General features: G+C 40.2%; 1 protein-coding gene across 1 annotated transcript in view; it reads right to left on the bottom strand.

Moving 5' to 3' along the window:
* Nucleotides 1-19,977, bottom strand: part of OVCH2 (ovochymase 2) — a 34,108-nt gene extending 14,131 nt beyond the window's left edge. The window contains exons 1-11 of the mRNA XM_056852131.1: nucleotides 19,887-19,977; nucleotides 17,486-17,595; nucleotides 15,656-15,747; nucleotides 15,345-15,517; nucleotides 11,720-11,815; nucleotides 7,146-7,297; nucleotides 5,147-5,342; nucleotides 3,901-3,924; nucleotides 2,134-2,224; nucleotides 1,888-2,021; nucleotides 755-895 (exon numbers count right to left, since the gene is read on the bottom strand). Coding sequence (XP_056708109.1) covers nucleotides 755-895; nucleotides 1,888-2,021; nucleotides 2,134-2,224; nucleotides 3,901-3,924; nucleotides 5,147-5,342; nucleotides 7,146-7,297; nucleotides 11,720-11,815; nucleotides 15,345-15,517; nucleotides 15,656-15,747; nucleotides 17,486-17,595; nucleotides 19,887-19,977 — 1,300 coding nt within the window. The remainder of the gene's footprint in view (nucleotides 1-754; nucleotides 896-1,887; nucleotides 2,022-2,133; nucleotides 2,225-3,900; nucleotides 3,925-5,146; nucleotides 5,343-7,145; nucleotides 7,298-11,719; nucleotides 11,816-15,344; nucleotides 15,518-15,655; nucleotides 15,748-17,485; nucleotides 17,596-19,886) is intronic.
* Between the last annotated feature and the right edge of the window lie 635 nt (nucleotides 19,978-20,612).

The raw sequence follows: 20,612 nt of genomic DNA on the forward strand, positions 1-20,612 counted from the left end.
GATTTCACTCCAGCATGAACTGGAATAACTAATTTGTAAGCGTACCAAGCCCTTCATGGCCTTGGACCCTCATATTTGCAGGATCACCTCTCCCCCGATGCTCTGCTACAGCAGCTTCACTCATCTGAGCAGGGTCTTCTGTAGGTGCCAACCTGCAAATGGGCAAAATCAACAACTGCCCATGCACAAGCCTTCTCCGTTGTGCCCCCACCTTGTGAAATGGCCTGCCTCAGGAGGTCAGGAAGGCTCCCACGCTTAAGGCTTTCCGCAAACTATGCAAAATTGAATTATTCGAGATGGCTTTTCTTCACAGGCGATAGAGTTGCACTGTACTAAATGATTCACACAGTTACGTGGGAAAATTAGGGGCTGTGGTCTACAGTGCTGGGCAGTTTGCTGAAATTAGGATGCTACTATGGAATTTTGCATCATTTAATGTGCCATGTTAACACTTATGCTTTGCTTCAGTTCGGTTTTTAGACTTTTGGTTGGTTCTACAACCCTAATCCCATTGCATTGTTTACTGAATGTCCCATCCATCGATTGTATTGATTCACTCTGTGTAAATCCACCTTGAGTCCAAGTGAGAAAGGCGGACTATAAATAACATGCCCAAATAAATGTTTAGTCTGTGTTATCCCTCTTTAGAAAAATATCTGGCTTCATGCCACTGCCACTTCTCATGTTCTACATGAACCTAGAATCTTTAGAATACCTCTGATTTGCCAATGTATGAGAAAGTACTAATACTTACCTGGAAGCATAGCTGGTGCAACAGCCTGGTATTTCATGGAAAATCCAGTCCCATGTTCCTTATTATCAGAGACAAATGTAAGCCTTACACTATTTGAGCCAATCAATATAGGCAACGGAGGATCCATTCCACAGAATTTCCCTGAAAGGCATTCATTTACACATTTGATTTAACTAGGGAATATTTCCAGTGATGTCAAAAGAACTTGCTTCTAACATATAATATGATGGCTATGTTGTAGAAACACTGTACATTTGTTTCCTGGAGGAAGAGAGAACTGGTGACCAGTCTAGGAATCGCCAAACATTTGCCATGACCTTCACAGATGATTTTTTTTAGCCTTGTTCAGTCATTATGATTTTTGCGCTCCAACCTCACTTAATGGGAGAACTCTCTATCCACAACCCACCGAATACATACAGCACCCATTTCATGGGAATAGGCCAACATGCATATTTTCTAGCTTCTGTACACATGAACACATACCCTGAAAAATCTAGGTTTCTAATCACACACCCCAAAACTAGAAAACATGCTTGATGCCCTATTCACACAGAATAGCAACCAAGTATGTAGAAAGGGTCACACATAGTATGATTTCCCCTTACTCTTAGTTGCATCATCAAAATCATAATGTCTGAATAGAGTTAGAATACCCATACTTCAGATTAATTTATCCACAGGTCAACTTTATAGCAAAGTGTAATTTGGATGTCAGTACCTTTGAAATCCCATTTCTAATCCCTATAAACTGGTAGCAACTCTTCAGATTCTCAAACTAAAGGCCTTTCACATCACTTACTGCCTGGTCCTTTTAACTGGAGATGCAAAGCAGATGGGCTACTACTGAGCCACCACCTCTCCTTTTCCTAAGGATAGCCCTAATTACTACCAAACCCAAGATCAAGAGAGGCTAGTCAGCACCTAAATAAACATTAAACATGGAAGTCTCTAACAAAATTCTGACAGTCTCTAAGGGGCAATCTGTAGTGGAGAAGCAGGAAGGGAAGAGCGAAGCCAAGTGCTTAACACTTTTCTTGGCTGCTTCTTCTGCGCTCCAAACCCTTCCAAGCCAATTCCCCTCCCCTCCTCAGGGTTCAAAACCATGCATTGACTTTGAAAAAGGAACTCACCAACAAGCCTATCATCCTTAGAAATCACTGATAGGGAATCATAGTCACAAAATGTATCTGGCTCCACATCAAAGTGGGAAAAGTTCAGCAGAATATGCATTCCTTCTGGTACAAGCAGAGTCCAAACACATAACCTAGATTGACATACAGTGAGTGACTTCTAGTTGACAATTAGCAAATCATGAACCACTATAGCATAACACTGTGTATAGTGTCTTAAAAAGTCCTTGTATTTCATCTACTCACTGATTATCCAGATAGAAACGCTTGGGGCTTTCAGGAAAATGTAGTCTTCCTTCGTTGTCAGGGAGTCTACCGTCTTGAACACTGCATGATGCTGTAGCATAATTATGGAAGTTTATATTATGGGATAACAGGATTAAACAAATATTGGTCTAACATATATCAGTTATGAGATTACAGTGATAAGCCCCCCCAAATTATCTGTGTCATGAGGTTAAGTAAATATTATGCATTTTAAAATAACCAGAAAACAGAAGATCAGACTAATGTACACCTAAGTTAAGGAAAACAATTCATGTCTACATTTTAGAGTAAATAGGGTCGCCAACTCCCTAGAGAAAAAAAATGTCCTTTTAATAGAAGCTTAATAGAGCATTATTTACCAATTGATGCTATTTACCTCCATCATGCCATGAAAAGCTTCAGCTGCCCATTTTTACACGTTAAGCCTCTATTAAAAGGACAGGACATTTTTCTCCGGGCCTGTTAGCAGCCCTAGGTGGTAATGCTTCTGCAGTACTCCAGAAGAGGAAATGGCGTTGTAAACACTACTTCCTTCTTTCATCATAAATTGCCTGTGTAAGAAAGATCACCTGGAATGCCCAAGAACAAATGGTTACCAAACAGAGTTGCCAACCTCCAGGTACTAACTGGAGATCTCCTGCTATTTCATCTGTTCTCCAGCCGATAGAGATCAGTTTACCTGGAGAAAATGGCTGCTTTGGCAATTGGACTCTATGGCATTGAAGTCCCTCCCCAAACCCCGCCCTCCTCAGGCTTCTCCTCAAAAACCTCCCACCGATGGTGAAGAGGGACCTGGCAACCCTATTACCAGAGCACTTTCATGTGGTTTGACCCTTGCTCTTGGTTTGCAATGTTCTTGGCTTGAAATGGCAAATTAGAATGAAGCCACATTTGGGCTAGGCTTATTTGTCTGGAATCAGAGAAGGAAAAATCCCTAGCCTAAATATTCATTAACTGGTTCCATTTCATTTTGACCCGGAGAAGGATCTCAGGATTCCCCACCTCACCCCAGCAAAACCCTGTAAAACTCTAAAACAACTACACTTTGCACCTTTTAAAAATAATTTTGCATGATTTGTGAAAATAAATGAGTGAATTACAACGCCAGCCTAAAGAGAATTATACTAAACCCATTGACTGCTTTAGGATGGCACTGCTAGGACATAATCCGAAGGCCATTCTAGAAACTGCTTAGGATGGCAATTAATCCTCTACATTAGCATAGCACAAAGATATTTTGACTTGTAGCTTGTTGATTGACCTTTGTTGCCAACCTTTTTTTTTTTTTTTTTTTTAGTGAAAGCTACTTCTGAGTAATGAAAAATATCCCAAGTTACTTACTACCTGGCATGTTACTGAGTTTTGGTCTGTTCTAGAAACAGAACATGGAATTAGAGGATCACCAGAAAAAGCTATCAACTAAACAGCACAAAGAAAAATCCTGGGGAATAAAAGCTGTTGTGGGGTGGAGCTGAGAGCAGATCTTTCCACAATCTTATCCTGGGTTTTCTAAGGGATGAATGAATTATTCTGCAGCAGTGGGAGAGCTACTGGTAGCTCATGAGCTACGTGTTAGAGACCCCTGATTTGACACCTAGCATGATAGTTTACTGGTCAAGAAATGCATGTCCAAAGCTCCCTTGGACATACAGAACTAGCTGTTCAGTTTTTTGGCCCCCAGACTAGAGTTCATACATGTCTAGCATAAATTAAATCATTTTATACTTTATCAACTACTATACTTACCTGTAGAACTTTTCATTCTGACATCTAGTTGAAAAAACAAAACATATTTTAGGATTGTGGCAAATCAGAACTATAATGAGGTACTTTAAACACAAAGTATTAATTGTTATCTTTGGAACTGTCCATATGATAATATGGATATCATTAACAATTGCACTGGAACCAGTCTAAGCAGATGTTGAAATCAAACTGATACTAAGGCCCTTTCACACATGCTGAATAATGCACTTTCAATCCACTTCCAATGCACTTTGCAGCTGGATTTTACTGTGTGAAACAGCAAAATCTACTTGAGAACCATTGTTAAAGTGCATTGAAAATTGATTGAAAGTGCTTTATTCAGCATGTGTGAAAGCACCCCAAGTGTGTCAGTGTTATCCTACGAACACAGCAAAACCTACAGCTGCTGTGCTGCCACTCGCCACTGATTTAGAAGAAGAGGAGGAGGAGTTGGTTTTTATATGGTGACTTTCTCTACCACTTAAGGAAGACTCAAACCGGCTTACGATCATCTTCCCTTCCCCTCCCCACAACAGACACCCTGTGAGGTAGGTGGGGCTGAGAAAGCTCTATCAGAGCTATCAGTAGCCCAAGGTCATCCAGCTGGCTTTGTGTGTAGGAGTGGGGAAACAAATCCAGTTCACCAGATTAGCCTCCACCACTCATGTGGAGGAGTGGGAAATCGAACCTGGTTCTCCAGATCAGACTCCACTGATCAACAGTTCCAAATGCCCCTGCCACATCATCATCCTGCAGTGCCCAGAGAGAAAGGGGCGGGGAAGCTGATAACCAATTCAAGCTCTATACATTCACTTTCAACTTCTAAGATGGCCTGGCTCCTTCCTAATACACATGCGTGTACTGCACCCGTGCCGTGAACAAAGAAGGTGTTTTTTTTTAAAAAAAAACCAGACATAGTAAACTTACATTTACTTTTATTTCAGTTGGCCAGAAAAGCAAAAAATTAGGCTAGATGGCTGTTTGTTTTTCCTCTGCCTTGTTGGCAGATTTGGTTTAAGAAGGATTTTTACTAGAGGTTTTTTTTTTTTTTTTAAACAAACTCAAATGCATCAAACCTTCCCTGTTTTTGGACTTTCTGTAGACATCTGGTTGACTCTGCTAAACTACATGGAGCATTGGTCTGATCAAGCAGTGATCTGCATGTGAATCTTCAAGTTCTAATTAATGAGACATCAGGATACTAATACTGATGTAACAGTTATACTTCTATAATTTTGTTACTTACCAGTGGCCATATATTGTTGAATCCAGGGGAGAAGCTTGATAAGATCAGTAAAAACTCCTGGAGATCCTCTTCTGTGGTACTTTTTTCTCAGGTTATGCACCCAGCCACGAGCACACCCCATGCCCCATGAGGTCACCCCAACCAGGGTCCAAGAGCCATGTTCACTAATGCACACAAGAGGGCCTCCAGAGTCACCCTGCAGGGGAAAGAAGAATGTATCCAAAAACGAGATACATTTAAAACAGCAAGTACAAACATTTACACAACAATCCCTCAAAAGTACATGATGTCATTTGTATTCAGTTATGGATCTGCTTCTTGTCTCCATTGGTGAATAAGTCCATAGAAGCTGAAACTGGAAAAAATATGGCAGAGTATAGGGAGGAATAGCTGCAGTACTGCAGTCCAAGCTCTGCTCATGACCTGAGTTCGATCCCGACGGAAGTCGGTTTCAGGTAGCCGGCTCAAGGTTGACTCAGCCTTCCATCCTTCTGAGGTCGGTAAAATGAGAACCCAGCTTGCTGGGGGTAAAGGGAAGATGACTGGGGAAGGCACTGGCAAACCCCCCCCCCCCCCGTAAACAAAAGTCTGCCTAAGAAATGTCGGGATGTGATGTCACCCCATGGGTCAGGAATGACCCAGTGCTTGCACAGGGGACCTTTACCTTTATAGGGAGGAAAGAGACATCTCTGATCAGCAGACAGCTATGACCTCTGCAGCCTGTTCCACTTTGTGGGGGGTTTCCAAAGGGAGAAAGATATAGAGATGACCCAAAAACTGTGTGTCGGGTCTATCTTCTGAAGCTTCAGATCATTCAAAGGAAGTCCTAACGATAGGGGGATGTGAGGTGCACAGCACTTCATCCTGTTTTCATAATGCTGGGGACTGGAATGACCCTCTCCTTTTCAGTTCTCTGTGCATTCCCCCACATCACTGCCCACTATGGCTTATTGTCATGTCCCCATTTCTTGCCCTTTCAACCCTCTGCGTTTTAGGCTGGAATGCTGAGAAGAACTTGAATATCATTTCAGTAACCTGAATAAAAGCTGTAAGTTTTATTTACTTTTGAGGCGAAAACCTTTTTGTGCCTCATGGATGCAGTGAACAAACAAAACTGTCCCGTCGTCCCCCCTTCCCGCATATCTATAGGTCATTTTATTCAAGACATGAACCAAGTCTGTATGGTCCTGGTAAGTGCTTTAGCATCATTGCTCTACACATTCGAGCAAGTTTGAAATGGTAGATGATGATCTCAGAACAGGGATGGGACACATTAGAACATTCCCTAGATTCTTTTACAGTCCTCTGGAGTTTTATGGCAGATGCGCAATAGTTGCTCATGCAGAAAAGGCTACTGAAAGAAAAAACTGGAATGCCACTGTCATAAATCATGGTATCATGGTATCAGTCACTTATGAAGCAAGTAGAATGAAGCTTATTTCTCCAATAATAAAGTGATGGCATGGAATTACCGATGCCGAAATAAGCCAGAAACTATTATTTGAGACAAACCCGGAGTTTATATTGAATTGTGCTAGATTTTTAGCTATAGCCCTTAAAATTCACAAAGATAAAGTGGTGTCCTAAATGAAGGGCTACCTAGTAAAGATAACTTTATTTAGGTGATTTGTTGGGCTTTATATGTGTATTTTATATTTATAGTCAGCTTTAAATGTTATTGTGTAGTGTTGTATCCCATTCATTGCATTTGGATGGCTGGTTAGATATACCTGTGTATTAGACTTTTTGCAACTTTGCAGGTTATATACCGAATAAAGACTTGGACTTGACTTGGTATCAGTCACAAGGGCTATGAACACATGCTTCAAAACAAAACAAAAAATGACTGAGTCCTGTGGCACTTGGTTATTTTCTGTAACAGGCTACCATCACTCTGTAATGAGCTGAAGAAAATAGCTACCCATTTTTAAAATCATGAATATTGAGCTAAAGCAATATGTTAAAATTTCTTATTTCCAGAGCTATTCACATTACCAACCTGGCAAGCATCTTTTCCTCCATCTGGAAATCCAGCACACATTAAAGTGTCACCTTGGACAGGTTTCTGTAATGTTAACAGTGCTCTAGAACATTCATCCTGGTCTAAAATGGGCAAATCCACTTCATATAAGACTTGAGCGAGGATTCCATCTGAATCACAAGCAAAACATTTCATCATTGCTTCTTGAGTACAAAAAGTGCCATTTCTTTAGTCATTCATTTATGTGTCCACCACATAAAGTATGTATACTTGTATCAAAGGAAGCAGAACCAAGCTGAATGGTAGGATATGTAACATGCCTGAATATCCTGGGGGAAACAGCACCATATATTCCTGTTCTTAAAAAGTATGCAGAGAATAAAGAAGGAAAGCACAGAGTTGTGAATCTCCTTAATGTATTACCATTCCATTTATTTACTAGCTCCTTTGACCAAAGGTCTTGAGCTTAACCATAACAATAATACATAATACATAAAATAAAACAACACCAAATAATCAATTTACAATACCCAACATAAACTTAAAGTTAAAACACAGTAGGAGTGTAGTTACTAAACATAGCATCACCAATACCATAACAATCAATGTATTCCCCCTGAACCAGCCTCATTGAACTGGGATCATTCAAATCATAGAATTTAATCCAACATTCATCTTGAAGCCTACGTGCTTATTTTATTTTGACGTTTAAGCGACATCACCTCCGCCAGAAATCTTGCATCAGAACTAGTTATATCAGGGTGAATATCTCCCATTATGTGGGATTATCACCTAGGACTCTAGTGGAAGTTTGAGTTTAGACAATATTGGAGTAATCCAACGCAACCTAGGAGCTGACCAGTGCTGGCAAAACAATAAAAGATGGTGCAGAGTCCCAATATCTCCAGATTTACATTCACAAACTCGGTTAGAATACAGAACTTTCGCAAAACGACCTGACAACTCTGCAATTGGATAAGCATTTAGTCTGGCAAGCATAAAGGCACGTCTATGGCCTGGGATTGTCAGCAAGCTCACATAGGAGGGCATGGTCTCAGGCGGGGGAATCCCCAAATAAATGTATTACCTAACATTAGATTATGACTTCAGTTTCAGACATATTAGTACTAAGCTTAAATTTTCTCCAATTTTATAATTTTATGGTTGAACGTAGATCTTCGGGTAGAGGGAAGAAATATTTCCCACAAAAATCCTTAATGATGAGAACGTTCGTTGATGCTGTTTTACTGCATCTTCTTTTACATGGCCGTTCCCAGCCAGTCAGCAATTATGTTATGAATGGATCTGTCCTGTGGCAAGATGGAAAGAGTAAAAACCACCCAACAACTCAGTAACCCATTAGAGCAGAGCTCCAACATCCAATAGGTCCTGTGTACTGAGAAGCAGAGAAGCAGTTATGAACTGACTGTTGAGTTGTGACAGATGAAAATTGTCAGTTGGAGATGAGAATTAGTTGGCTAGGAAAAATATTCATAAGAACATAACAAAAGCCATGCTGGATCAGACCAAGGCCCATCAAGTCTAACAGTCTGTTCACACCGTGGTCAACCAGGAAGCCCACAAACAAGACGACTGCAGAAGCACCATCCTGCCTGTGTTCCACAGCACCTAATATAATAGGCATGCTCCTCTCATACTGTAAAGAATAGGGATGCATCATGACTAGTATTCATTTTGACAAGTAGCCATGGATAGCCCTATCCTCCATGAAGATGTCCACTCCCTTTTTAAAGCCTTCAAAGTTGGCAGCCATCAACACATCCTGGGGCAGGGAGTCCCCCAATTGAACTATGCGTGGTATGAAGAAATACTTCCTTTTTTTCTGTTTGGAAACTCTCACCCTCAAGCTTCAGCAGATGACCCTGCATTCTGGTATTATGAGAGAGGGAGAAAAGCTTCTCCCTATCCAGTCTCCATACCATGCATAATTTTATAGAACTCTACCATGTCTCCCTTTAACCACCATCTTTCTAAGCTAAACAGCCCTCTAGCCCCCTGATCATTTTGGTTGCTCTTTTCTGTACCTTCAAGCCCTATACAATCCTTTTTTTAGGTGTGGTGACCAGAACTCTACACAGTATTCCAAGTATGGTCTTACCATAGATTTGTACAAGGGCAGTATGATAGCAGCATATGATAACAAGGGCAGTGTGATAGCAGCATCCATAATTAAAATAAATATACCACCAAAGCTAACTTTCTTATTTCAAATGTTATTGATTTATATAGAAGAAAATACTTCAAACGAATGGCAGAGAATGATTAACAACTTTGTCTGGAATGGAAAAAAAGCCATGAGTAAGATTTAAAATATTACAAGATGGGGAGGGGGGAAAGAGGCGGCTTAGCAGTACCAAATATAAAGCTGTATCATCAAGCAGTTGCATTAGCTGGTTGACAGATTGGATCATTGATCCCAACCAAAGGACAATAAAATTGGAAACAACAGATGTAAAAGAAAGTATTCATAATTATCTATGGTTTCAGAAATCATTAGGGACAATTAAAATCCAAGACGGAAAACATGTTTTGAGAGATGATCTGCTAAGAATGTAGTATCAGTGCAGAAGTAAAATAAGTCCTCCAATCTCACCAATAATATTTCCAGTTGATGCTTATTGTGAAAGAAGCATAAGAAGGAAAACTGATCCTATAACTTATAAGAATATGATTGATAAACAAGGAACAATAAAAACTTGACAAAAAATTAAAGAAGGAAAGAATTGAATAATGGCTCTGTCAAATGGAGACAAGATTAAAAGACCATATAGCTGCAGAGGGAGGCCAACTAAGAAGGAAGATGGATTTTGAACAATTAATAGCTACAAATTCAGGACATTTGCTAGGAAATTTTTACAAAATTCTGTTGCAAATATGATGCTGAAACAGTGCAGGTAAATGACTGTATGATAAAATGGATGCAACGTTTTGGAGAAAAAAATACATATGAAACAATGGAAGGATTTATGGACTAAAGGAATTAAGTTTACAGAATGTCAAACATTAAGAAAGAACTGTGAGCTCTAGTCCCATGATAATCCCATAAACAGACATCCACAGACAAGCAGTCCAAAGAGAGTTGATTTATTGGAAAATCCACAGGTTTACAGAAGCTAAGAGTCAAATGGACACTAATGAAAACTACAAGCACAGTACAGGGCATATATGGAAGAGCATAGGGCAAATCGGGGTAGATCTGGATGCCATGGCAACCCCCCTCCCAGGAGCTGTCAGGGAGGTAGGATTCTACCGGCATTCCCACAGAGTTCAGTCTAAACACGTTTGCAGGGCTATAGCTGGCCTTGGCCAGCAGCTGGAGAAAACCACAACATTCCTTTCTCAGGCCAAGCCTGACAAGAACTGGTATAAAATGTTCTATGGATGGTATATTTCATCCAAATATATAGCGAAAACAAATAACAACTACAGGAGGAACTGTTGGAAATGCCAAAACAAGGATGCATCCTTCTATCACAGGTGGTGGTCATGCAAGAAATCAAGAAAATATTGGATAGAGATCCATAATGAAATGCAAAGGTTTTTTAAAACTAAGTTTATGATGGAGCCTACAGCTCATTCCTGAGGTTGGGGGCTGAATAGGCTTAGGAGGCGCCGTGACCCCTACGCCGGCGTCCGTGCCACTTGCGCCATCTAAACTGGCCCAGAAGCCAGCATTGGGGCACTTAGGCTGGCCCCCTGGACTACCATGGCAGCATGGCCCTCGGACACCAACTCAGCCTCCCGCCAGTGTCCTGCCGGTGGAAGTCTTTGCGCCAGCGTCCCAGGAGGCATTCCCAGGCAGCTCTGGGGGTCAGAGCTGCTGTTAGGCAGTTTCCTATCCCCTTTCAGCCCGGGAACGCCCCCTAAAGCTACAATGGTGCTGTGCCACCTTTTTGGTGGTGCAGCATCGCTATTCTCTATGCGGCTTTCCCCTCCATTTTCCATTTTTATTTTTTTAATAGCCCTTTTTTTCTTCCCAGAGCAGCTGCAAAACTTTATTGGAGGTGTTGCAGCGGTGCCGCAGCCACACTGTCCCCAGCCACAGCAGCTCTCAGGAATGGGCTGTCAAAGTAATACTGCTACAGTATTTTTGGGGGAGGGTTTGTTTATCTCTAGCCAAATGCACACCCCTATATCTAAATTATTAATACCTTAATATCTTAATATTTTATACATATTTATACATTTTGTTGGTTTTTAATGTATCTATTAGGATACCCTTGGGGTGAGCAGCAACTAAAAAACCTAATAAATAAATGAAAATAAATAAAAGATGCAATATGCTGGGATGTCCCATGGCAAACATGTATAAAAAGCAACACCTTGTTTGGCTCATTCTAGGTCTCACTAGTGCAAACTATCCCCTTCATGGGTTGATCCTGCTGGGCTAGTGACTCTTCTTGAAGAAGTTGATTTAGATATATTCTGTACTAGTATTCAAGAAGGATCACAGTGATCCAGCATAATAATAAACCATGTTTTATTTTCTACTCACAAACCAATATATTTTTTATTTTTAAAAAAGTTGGTTTGCTAAGGAAAAGTTTTTAGAAGTAATGACAGAGACTTACTTTCTCGTAGACGACCCCAACCGCATGTGCTGCATATATAGCCTGGATCAAATCTTTCATCTGGATTAGGAAGACATGCTGGCCAAACTTTGGGACCTACCATAGACATGGATCATGGTTGTTAAATATTGGAAAGAATAATGTTAGTTTGGGTTGTGTCCCAAATCTCTCTTCCGAGAAAACATTTAGCTGCAATTTATAGGTACATTTTGCAAAATATTTTAAAAACTTGATTTCTAAAATATATGACAACAATTCATGGAGATTTTTTTCCTGGGCAGATACAACTGAAATGAAGAACAACATCAAATATATTCTCTCTTTGTTCTGGACTGTTTGTTTCTCAGTTGTTTGTAGCACAGAAAATTATGAATTCAAACCTTTCCCCCTCACTATATAATCACAATAAAGCTTCTAATGCAAGACCCATACACCACTAAAGTCCCAGTTGTATATACACAAGAGGCTGTGTGGCAGCTACTTCCCCATGGAACAACCCTATCTGGCACCCTGCCCACTCCCTCGCCATTAATATCCGGTTTCTCCACGGAAAGGAAGAGCAGAAGAGATCAGAACACAGTGGACTACAGCAATGACCACAGCGACATCGGGTGGTCAGAGAAATTATAACATCTTCGCTATTAAATATTACCCAGTGCTATTAACTTTGAGCCCAGCTAAAAATCCTTTTTTACCCTTACTAATCATTGCAAAAGATCTAATCTGTTTTTAACTAAATCTAACAATTTTAACTTTGGGAAAATTTATATTAAAAAACAATTAATAAAAACTAATTTATTAATTCTATTAAATTCTGGGAATTTTTAATTTTTCCCCTTTTTCTTAAACGATCTTAATTAACTTGACTGGGAAACGTATTGATTAACTTAATCAAATTTTGGAAATATATATATATTTATATATATATATATATTTATATATATATTCAAGTGTTGAATAAAGTGCTTCTGGTTATTTTTTGAGATTTTGACGACTCTAACAATAAAATTGATTGTAAGTAAATTGAATGTGTAAAAATCAATTGTAAAGAATTGTACCTATTGATGAATGGTTTAAAATAATATGAAAAAATATTTTAACTCTAAGAAAAAGCAAGTTGCATCAAGGATCAGCCTATCTCAGAACAATTCAATAAAAGAGAAGAATTTTGTTAAACAGTCTTGCGAAGAGGACCTGGTACAGTCTTGTGAAGAGGACTATACACCATCTTGCAAAGAGGAATTGTTGCACTCTGTACCACAAACGGAAATGACAAGGGGGGGAAAGGCCAAAGCAGAAGAAGAGGCCCAAATGAAAGCTCTAAAAAATTTCATGCTAAAGCTGAGTGAAGAAACTAATAAGAAAATAGAAGAAACAAAGAAAAGTCTTCAAGAAAGTCAACAGGAAAGCAACCAAAAGTTGCAGGAAACACTAGAACGGATTGAGAAGAAAATAGATGATAACACAAAAAAAATTAAAGCTCTCCAACAAAGACAACAAAAAACAGAAGTTGAAGTTTCAAGCTGCCACTCTAACAATTCATGAAGACAAACACGAACAAGCAAAATAACATTTTGACCTCCAGGACATTATTAATCATGAGAATAATTTAAAATTTAGAGGTTTTCCGGAAAGTTTTGGATCTATTGATTTGGAAGGAGAACTACAATCACTGTTACAAGACACATATGATCTTAAAGAAGAGTTGCTTCAAGTTGAGAAAATATACAGGATAACCATAGCTTTCACAAGAAAACATCAAGCTCCAAGAGACATTTTAGTCAAATTCTCACATCAAAGAAGAAGAGATGAAATACTAAGACTGCAAAGACAAAAGAGATTAACATACTAAGAGAAACCAATCCAAACTTTCACAGATTTGCCACCAGCAGTTATCCAGAGACGGAAACAATTGGATGAGCTGCGGACTATACTACACAAGTATGATATAAGATTTTGCTGGATAGCTCCTTATGCAATAGATATTTGTCAGACGGAAGGAGAACAGTTAGAAATAAAGGTGAAGCAGAGCAACTAATAGAAGAATTACTGTACTCTCCCCAATATTGCCATTACAAGAGGAGAGGAGGCCAAGAAGGTCCAACAGAAGAAGACAGACAAGAGAAGGAAAGGAAAGAAAAGAAAAAGAACAAACAGGAACTTATTGCTGACTATAGACACTACATCTGAGCAAGTTAAAATATTATGGTGAAGTGGATGCAGAACTTCGGGGAGATGATCCCGATGCAAACCTGGGAGAAACTGTGGAAAACAGACATTACGTTTACCAGATCACAAGCTGTAAAAGAAAACTGGTATAAGATGTTCTACAGATGGCATTATGCACCAAAAGATCTGCAGAAGATGTACAAAGCTAATCAGGCAAACTGTTGGAAATGTTCTGATACAGAAGGGACATATTTCCACCAATGGTGGACATGCAAGAAAGTACAAACCTTTTGGAAAATGATACATAAAGAAATACAAGACCTAACGAAAATCAGCTTTCAACCAGAAGCCAAATACTTCTTATTGGGTATTATTCCAACTCAAATCTCACCCAATCAAAGAGAGCTGTACCAATACGCACCAACAGTGGCGAGATTGTTATTGGAGCAAAAATGGAAAGATAAGGAGATACCAGTCTTAAAGATGTGGATTACAAAAATGCATGAATATGCAATGATGTCAGAACTCTCCACCTTGCTACATCATGAGATGATCAAAGAGCACAAGCAGAAATGGCAATCTTTTTATGATAAATATGATAGTTCATAAGTATATACTTTAGTTAGTGTTGTCATGAAATTTGTGATTGTTCTTTGCAATAGATTAAAGGGTAACATTAAAAATATCAAAAATGATATTAGACAAATGATGTACGAATAATATAATAGTAATAATAGAATAAAAAAGTAAAATTATGATAGAGATAATGATGAAGAAAGCCCGTATGCCGGTATAATAGAAATGAAAATGAATGTAGTCCGATTATCCCTTTCCCTGTTTCCCTTTTCCCATGTCTTGTAATAAAAACAATAAAAACTTTATTTAAAAAAAGACCAGTTGTTTGCAGGGTGCTCCTGTTATTTATTGTGAGACCTTCCTAATAAAGGATTCACCACAACCAGTTTTTAGGTTGCAGAAACGTTATGTATTATTGATCAACTCGTCAAGTATTAGTAATGTTAAGCAGTATAATTTTATTTCTGCACATGGCCCCTGTTATACTGGCTGTTTGTGGATCCCTTTTGTTTTGACTGTTGACATAGTTTAGCTCTGTAATTACAAAAGGTTGCTAGCCCACTTCTTCAAAACCAAATGAATCTATTCATGCCATAATCTTCTCACCAACTTGATCATGTAACTGTACTTGTTGGTTCAATCATGTCTGTCGACGGGAAGGGAGGTCTTTTGGACTCAGGTATGACTGTGTTTACAGTGCTATCCTAAGTACACTTCCCTAGGAGTAGCCTTCAGTAGGTTCCTGAAAACGTCTTCTTAGGATTGCACTGGTAATTGGCTATAAATTATTTCCCCTTGAGTGTTACTAACAATGTTTATAACAACTTAGACATAAACTTATAATTCCCCCCACAATTATTATATTTTACTACGATATTACCATATTTAAAGTTACCATCCACTTTCAGAAGGGCAATGTCATAATTCATTGGCTTCCTAGGGTCAAATTTTGGATGACTGATGATATATTTTACAGGTAGTGTCTGTTCTTCCACCTCTGTCAGACTCAGATCATGTTCTCCAGCAGTGACAGTCAAAGAACTGAGCAGGTTTCTGCATGGGGGTGGGAAATTGTTGGAATGGCGGGGGGGGGGGATAAAGTTCATTAAAAAAATTTATACACAGAACCATGAGTGCTCAACAAACAATATATATTTCTCAAATCATAGCTTTCTACTGAAATATCCATACCTGCTTTGAACACAGTGGGCTGCGGTGATTACCCATTGTGTAGAAACAAGAGTTCCTCCACAGTAATGACTATTCGCTTGTTTCAAGGACATCTGTGAAAGAAAGAACGCATACCACACTGTGAGTGTGTATAGGGCTGCCAAGTCACAGCCAACTTATGGTATCTCCATATGGTTTTCAAGGCAAGAAACTAACAGAGGTAGTTGGCCATTGCCTGCCTCTGCTTAGTGACCTTGGACTTCCTTGGTGATCTCCCATCCATGTACCAACTAGGATTGATCTTGCTTAGCTTCCAAGATCTGACAAGATTGAGCTATCCTGGGTCATCCAGGTCAGGACACACTCCATATTAGCAAATGCAAAATGGGTGTTCTAACTATAGCTACAGAAATCTCTTTTCGGCTGCACAGAAAAGGATGATGACAATAACATTTAGGTGACAGTCCATAATCATACAAATCTCTGATCCTCACTGATTTTTTTCTGATATTATCTGATAATTGTTCCGAAGGAGAACAAGAAAGAAAGAGTGCATGCATAGAGCTTGGCTGCAGTGGTTGCAGGCTTGCTTAATTAGAAAATATTAGATATTTATATGTCCAGTGTTTTCTCAGTTTATTTACTGGACAGAAAGGGCAGACCCAACCTGTATATTCTGCGTAATGCATAAAGAGGTTGTCACTGTACATTTTCACTTGGCCAGAAGGGGGGGGGGGAGAGAGAGAGAGAGAGAGAGAGAGAGAGAGAAGAGTACAGGTTGAGGAACCTTCTCCCACCTGATCAGAGACCATCCTTAGAGGGACCATAGAGATTGCAGGAAATCAGTCAAGACCCTGACCCTAAAGAGGCAGGGCATGGGAAAATCTCCTACAAGCATCTATATTTGCCTTTCTTAATCTTAACATTGTAAACTGGCATAGCAACTCATTATTTTAACCTGACAATTTGGTTTTATGTACTTCTGCATGTAGGTCATATGGTTAGAATCATAGAATCATAATCATAGAGTTGGAAGAGACCACCAGGGTCATCTAGTCCAACCCCCTGCACAATGCAGAAAACCCACAACCACCTCCCCCCTACACCCCCAGTGACCCCCACTCCATGTCCAGAAGATGGCCAAGATGCCCTCCCTCTCACCATCTGCCTAAGGTCATAGAATCAGCATTGCTGACAGATGCCCATCCAACCTCTTCTTAAAAACCTCCAGAGAAGGAGCACTCACCACCTCCCGAGGAAGCCTGTTCCACCGAGGAACCGCTCTACCAGTTAGAAAATTCTTCCTAATGTCTAGATGGAAACTCCTTTGATTTAATTTCAACCCATTGGTTCTGGTCTGACCTTCTGGGGCAACAGAAAACAACTCAGCACCCTCCTCTATATGACAGCCCTTCAGGTACTTGAAGATGGTTATCAAATCCCCTCCCAGCCTTCTCCTCTTCAGGCTAAACATAATTTACAGTAACCTTTCTCCATGCTCATACAAACATACCGTCCACCCATTAGTGTTTTGATCCCTGCTTCTAAACTCTGCTGCTACTGGCTAAAAAGCACAGAATATCAAGAGGCAGACACAGAAATCTTATGGTTGAAGAGTATTATTTTCCAAATCAGTAACGCTGTCTCTCTCAGCTCCTTACTATGAAAACAAAATAATTAATTGTGTCAAAGCTTCTGGGAAGCTAGATAAAATTGAGATTGTCTCTTGCTGGTGGCAGAACTGTGCTCAACAAAAGGACCTTCATTGCAGCCCAAAGACATGCAGTTCATGTTACCTCCATGATACACTGCCATTTAGACCTACAGCTATCTTGGTCAGGGAGTGCTCACCTGCCATGGGTGTGAGCCTTGTTGCACCTGGTTCCCACCAACAATCCTAGAGAGGTAGTTATAAAAACTCGGTGTACTTGATTCTAAGGGTTTCTTCCCACATTTAGCATCTGAAAGACACAAAGAAAAAAGAGCAAGACACTTGTCATTTTCCACATTATCATTTTAAAATACAAAAATCTTCCAACTCTCAGAAAGTCCTAAAATAGTTAAGCAAAATATTTGCATGCAATTAATAAAACAGGTTCCGTTACTTTTAATGAAAAAAGAAAAGTACAACTACAGAATAAAAATATGAGCAAGTATTATCATGTTCGGGTTACAGTTTGAGTTTTTTTCTGAAGAAAAGCACTGGCTTTAGTATAAACTATGCTTATATGCTTAACAAGCAAAACACCACGATGTCAATACTAGTCTAAATACAAATGACATTTAAGATGAAAAACCTTCATGCATTTCCCCCTGGGAGGCAGGGGGGAATCAAAGCAGCCCTTCATCCCCCAAGAAGGCCACCAGAGATGAGACTGTGTTCAGTTTTGGGCACCACAATTTAACAAAGATATAGACAAGCTGGAACGTGTCTAGAGGAGGGCAACAAAGATGGTGAGGGATCTGGAGACCAAGTTCTATGAGGAAAGGTTGAAGGAGCTGGGTATATTTAGCCTGGAGAGGAGACGAGTGAGAGGTAATATGATAACCATCTTCAAGTATTTGAAGGGCTGTCATATAGAGGATGGTGCTGAGTTGTTTTCTGTTGCCCCAGAAGGTTGGACCAGAACCAATCGGTTGAAATTAAATCAAAAGAGTTTCCAGCTAAACATTAGGAAGAACTTTCTAACAGAGCAGTTCCGCAGTGGAACAGGCTTCCTCGGGAGGTGGTGAGCTCTCCTTCTTTAGAGGTTTTTAAGCAGAGGCTAGATGGCCATCTGCCAGCAATGCTGATTCTATGACCTTAGGCAGATCATGAGAGGCAGGGCAAGAAGGGTTGCATCAGTGTTTGGGCATTGTTGCCTTTCTTACACACACAGGGAAATATCAATTGCCACTTTGAGGTCAGGAAGGAATTTTTCTCCAGGCCAGATTGGCCAGAGATCTTGTAGGGTTTGGGGATTTTTTGGCCATCTTCGGGCGTGGAGTAGGGGTCACTGGGGGTGTGGGGCGGAGGTAGTTGTGAATTTCCTGTATTGTGGAGGGGTTGGACTAGATGACCCTGGTGGTACCTTCCAACTCAATGATTCTATGAGGAGCTGCTTGTTATTTGTCTTTTTGAGTTGTAGAGAGCAACACACCCAGCTGGAGATCTCCTGCTATTACTACTGATCTCCAGCCTATAGAGACCAGTTCACCTGGAGAAAATGGCCGCTTTGGCAATTGGACTCTATGGCATTGAAGTCCCTCCCCAAACCCCACCCTCCTCAGGCTCCACTCCAAAAACCTCCCACCAGTGGTGAAGAGGGACCTGGCAACTACATGTCATGGGTATTTTTCTTGGATTACCCATAATTGTATTATATAGTCATCAAAAACACATGACAGCAAATCTTCCCCATATACATTGAATGACAGGATATAGAAGCTCAGTGTCTTTCACTCAATGAATGATCCAGACAGCTACTTGGAGCAACAAAGACCATACGATGTGGGCTGGAGAGGGGATCTAGCCACATGCAGAGTAGCTGTGTAGACCTACCCTTACTGTACTGACAGTTACAACTGAAATGAAAGGCAGAAACATCATTGGAGTAACTGAAGGCAACATCCACATGACAGCCAGTATCCAAGCAAACAGTTGAAAAAAAATTGAGGGTAATGCCAGCCCAGCGCCCACTTTGCCACTTATGGTGTTCTGGAGAGTCCACTTTTGGCAGGCTCGGTGAGCTGCAGCAAGAGGGGGGCAATCTGCAAAAAAAAACTGACACCCTGGGTTGCCAGGTCCCTCTTCACCACTGGTGGGAGGTTTTTGGGGCGGAGCCTGAGGAGGGAGGGGTTTGGGGAGGGGAGGGACCTCAATGCCACAGAGTCCAATTGCCAAAGCGGCCATTTTTCTCCAGGTGAACTGATCTCTATCGGATGGAAATCAGTTGGAATAGCAAGAGATCTCCAGCTAGTACCTGGAGGTTGTGTAGTCACAATAAGAATTTGTTGATTTCTAATAATATTTGCTCCTGTACTGATTTTCTTATCCCCTGGATATTTGTACAGAGGTGTCTTTTTTCCTCCTCCAGTAACTGGAGGTTGGCAACCCTACTGACACCCCTTCCAAAAACAAAAGTTCCCCTAAGTTTCTGTAATGCACAATTAAGACTGACATGATTTAAACATATATAGGCAGACAAGATTTAAACATCTGGATTTTGCTTTTAGAAAACAATTGGAAAATAATATGAAATCTTGGCCATACCTTGCTGCAGCGACATCGGTCTAGAGCTTCCCTCTCTAAAATAAGTCGTCCCAATCATAAGTAGGAGCAGATGGCCTAAGGACGCTGGCATTTCCAAGCTGCAAGTGACTAAATTTTAAAAAGAGAGAGAACTTTATACTGGCAAAGAAGAAACTATAACACAGTGGGAGAGCAGCTACTGGCTAATTCAAATGCAGGTTACTCATTAATCAGGCTATAAAGCTTCAAACCAGGAGCTACTAAATTTCCCCAAATTTAACCAAGCATGATTCCTTTCCAGTTCGAAACAGACTGATGCTCTGCATTGCTGAATTTTTTTTAAACTCAAACTTTTTTTTAAAGGCCAGCCTATATACATTAACAAGGGCAATAAAGCCTGGTCCCCTGGCTAGCCAGCACACAGAGCTCTCTGCCAATATAACAGCATCACTCCGACGATTAACAACTCCAGTTTAATTATAGTGGTTTCCAAGGTTATCACATGGATTTTTTAAGAAGTTCGTCTCCTGGACTTTATAGGTCTGACTGCGCAGGAGCCATGACGACATATGTTAGGACCGCTGTCTAAATTAACTTACTGGGGAGGACATTTTGTTGAATTCAGGTTATTTTCAAACCCATGTGGTCAGGATCTCACCATAAATCATATTTGAAACAAAATACCATTTGTTTTCCTACTGTGTGCAAACATTATGCCGAATGCAAAAATTAATTCGGGCTCAGTCT

Source organism: Euleptes europaea, chromosome 6, assembly GCF_029931775.1.
Source record: "Euleptes europaea isolate rEulEur1 chromosome 6, rEulEur1.hap1, whole genome shotgun sequence".
In the NCBI taxonomy this organism is placed as follows: domain Eukaryota; kingdom Metazoa; phylum Chordata; class Lepidosauria; order Squamata; family Sphaerodactylidae; genus Euleptes; species Euleptes europaea.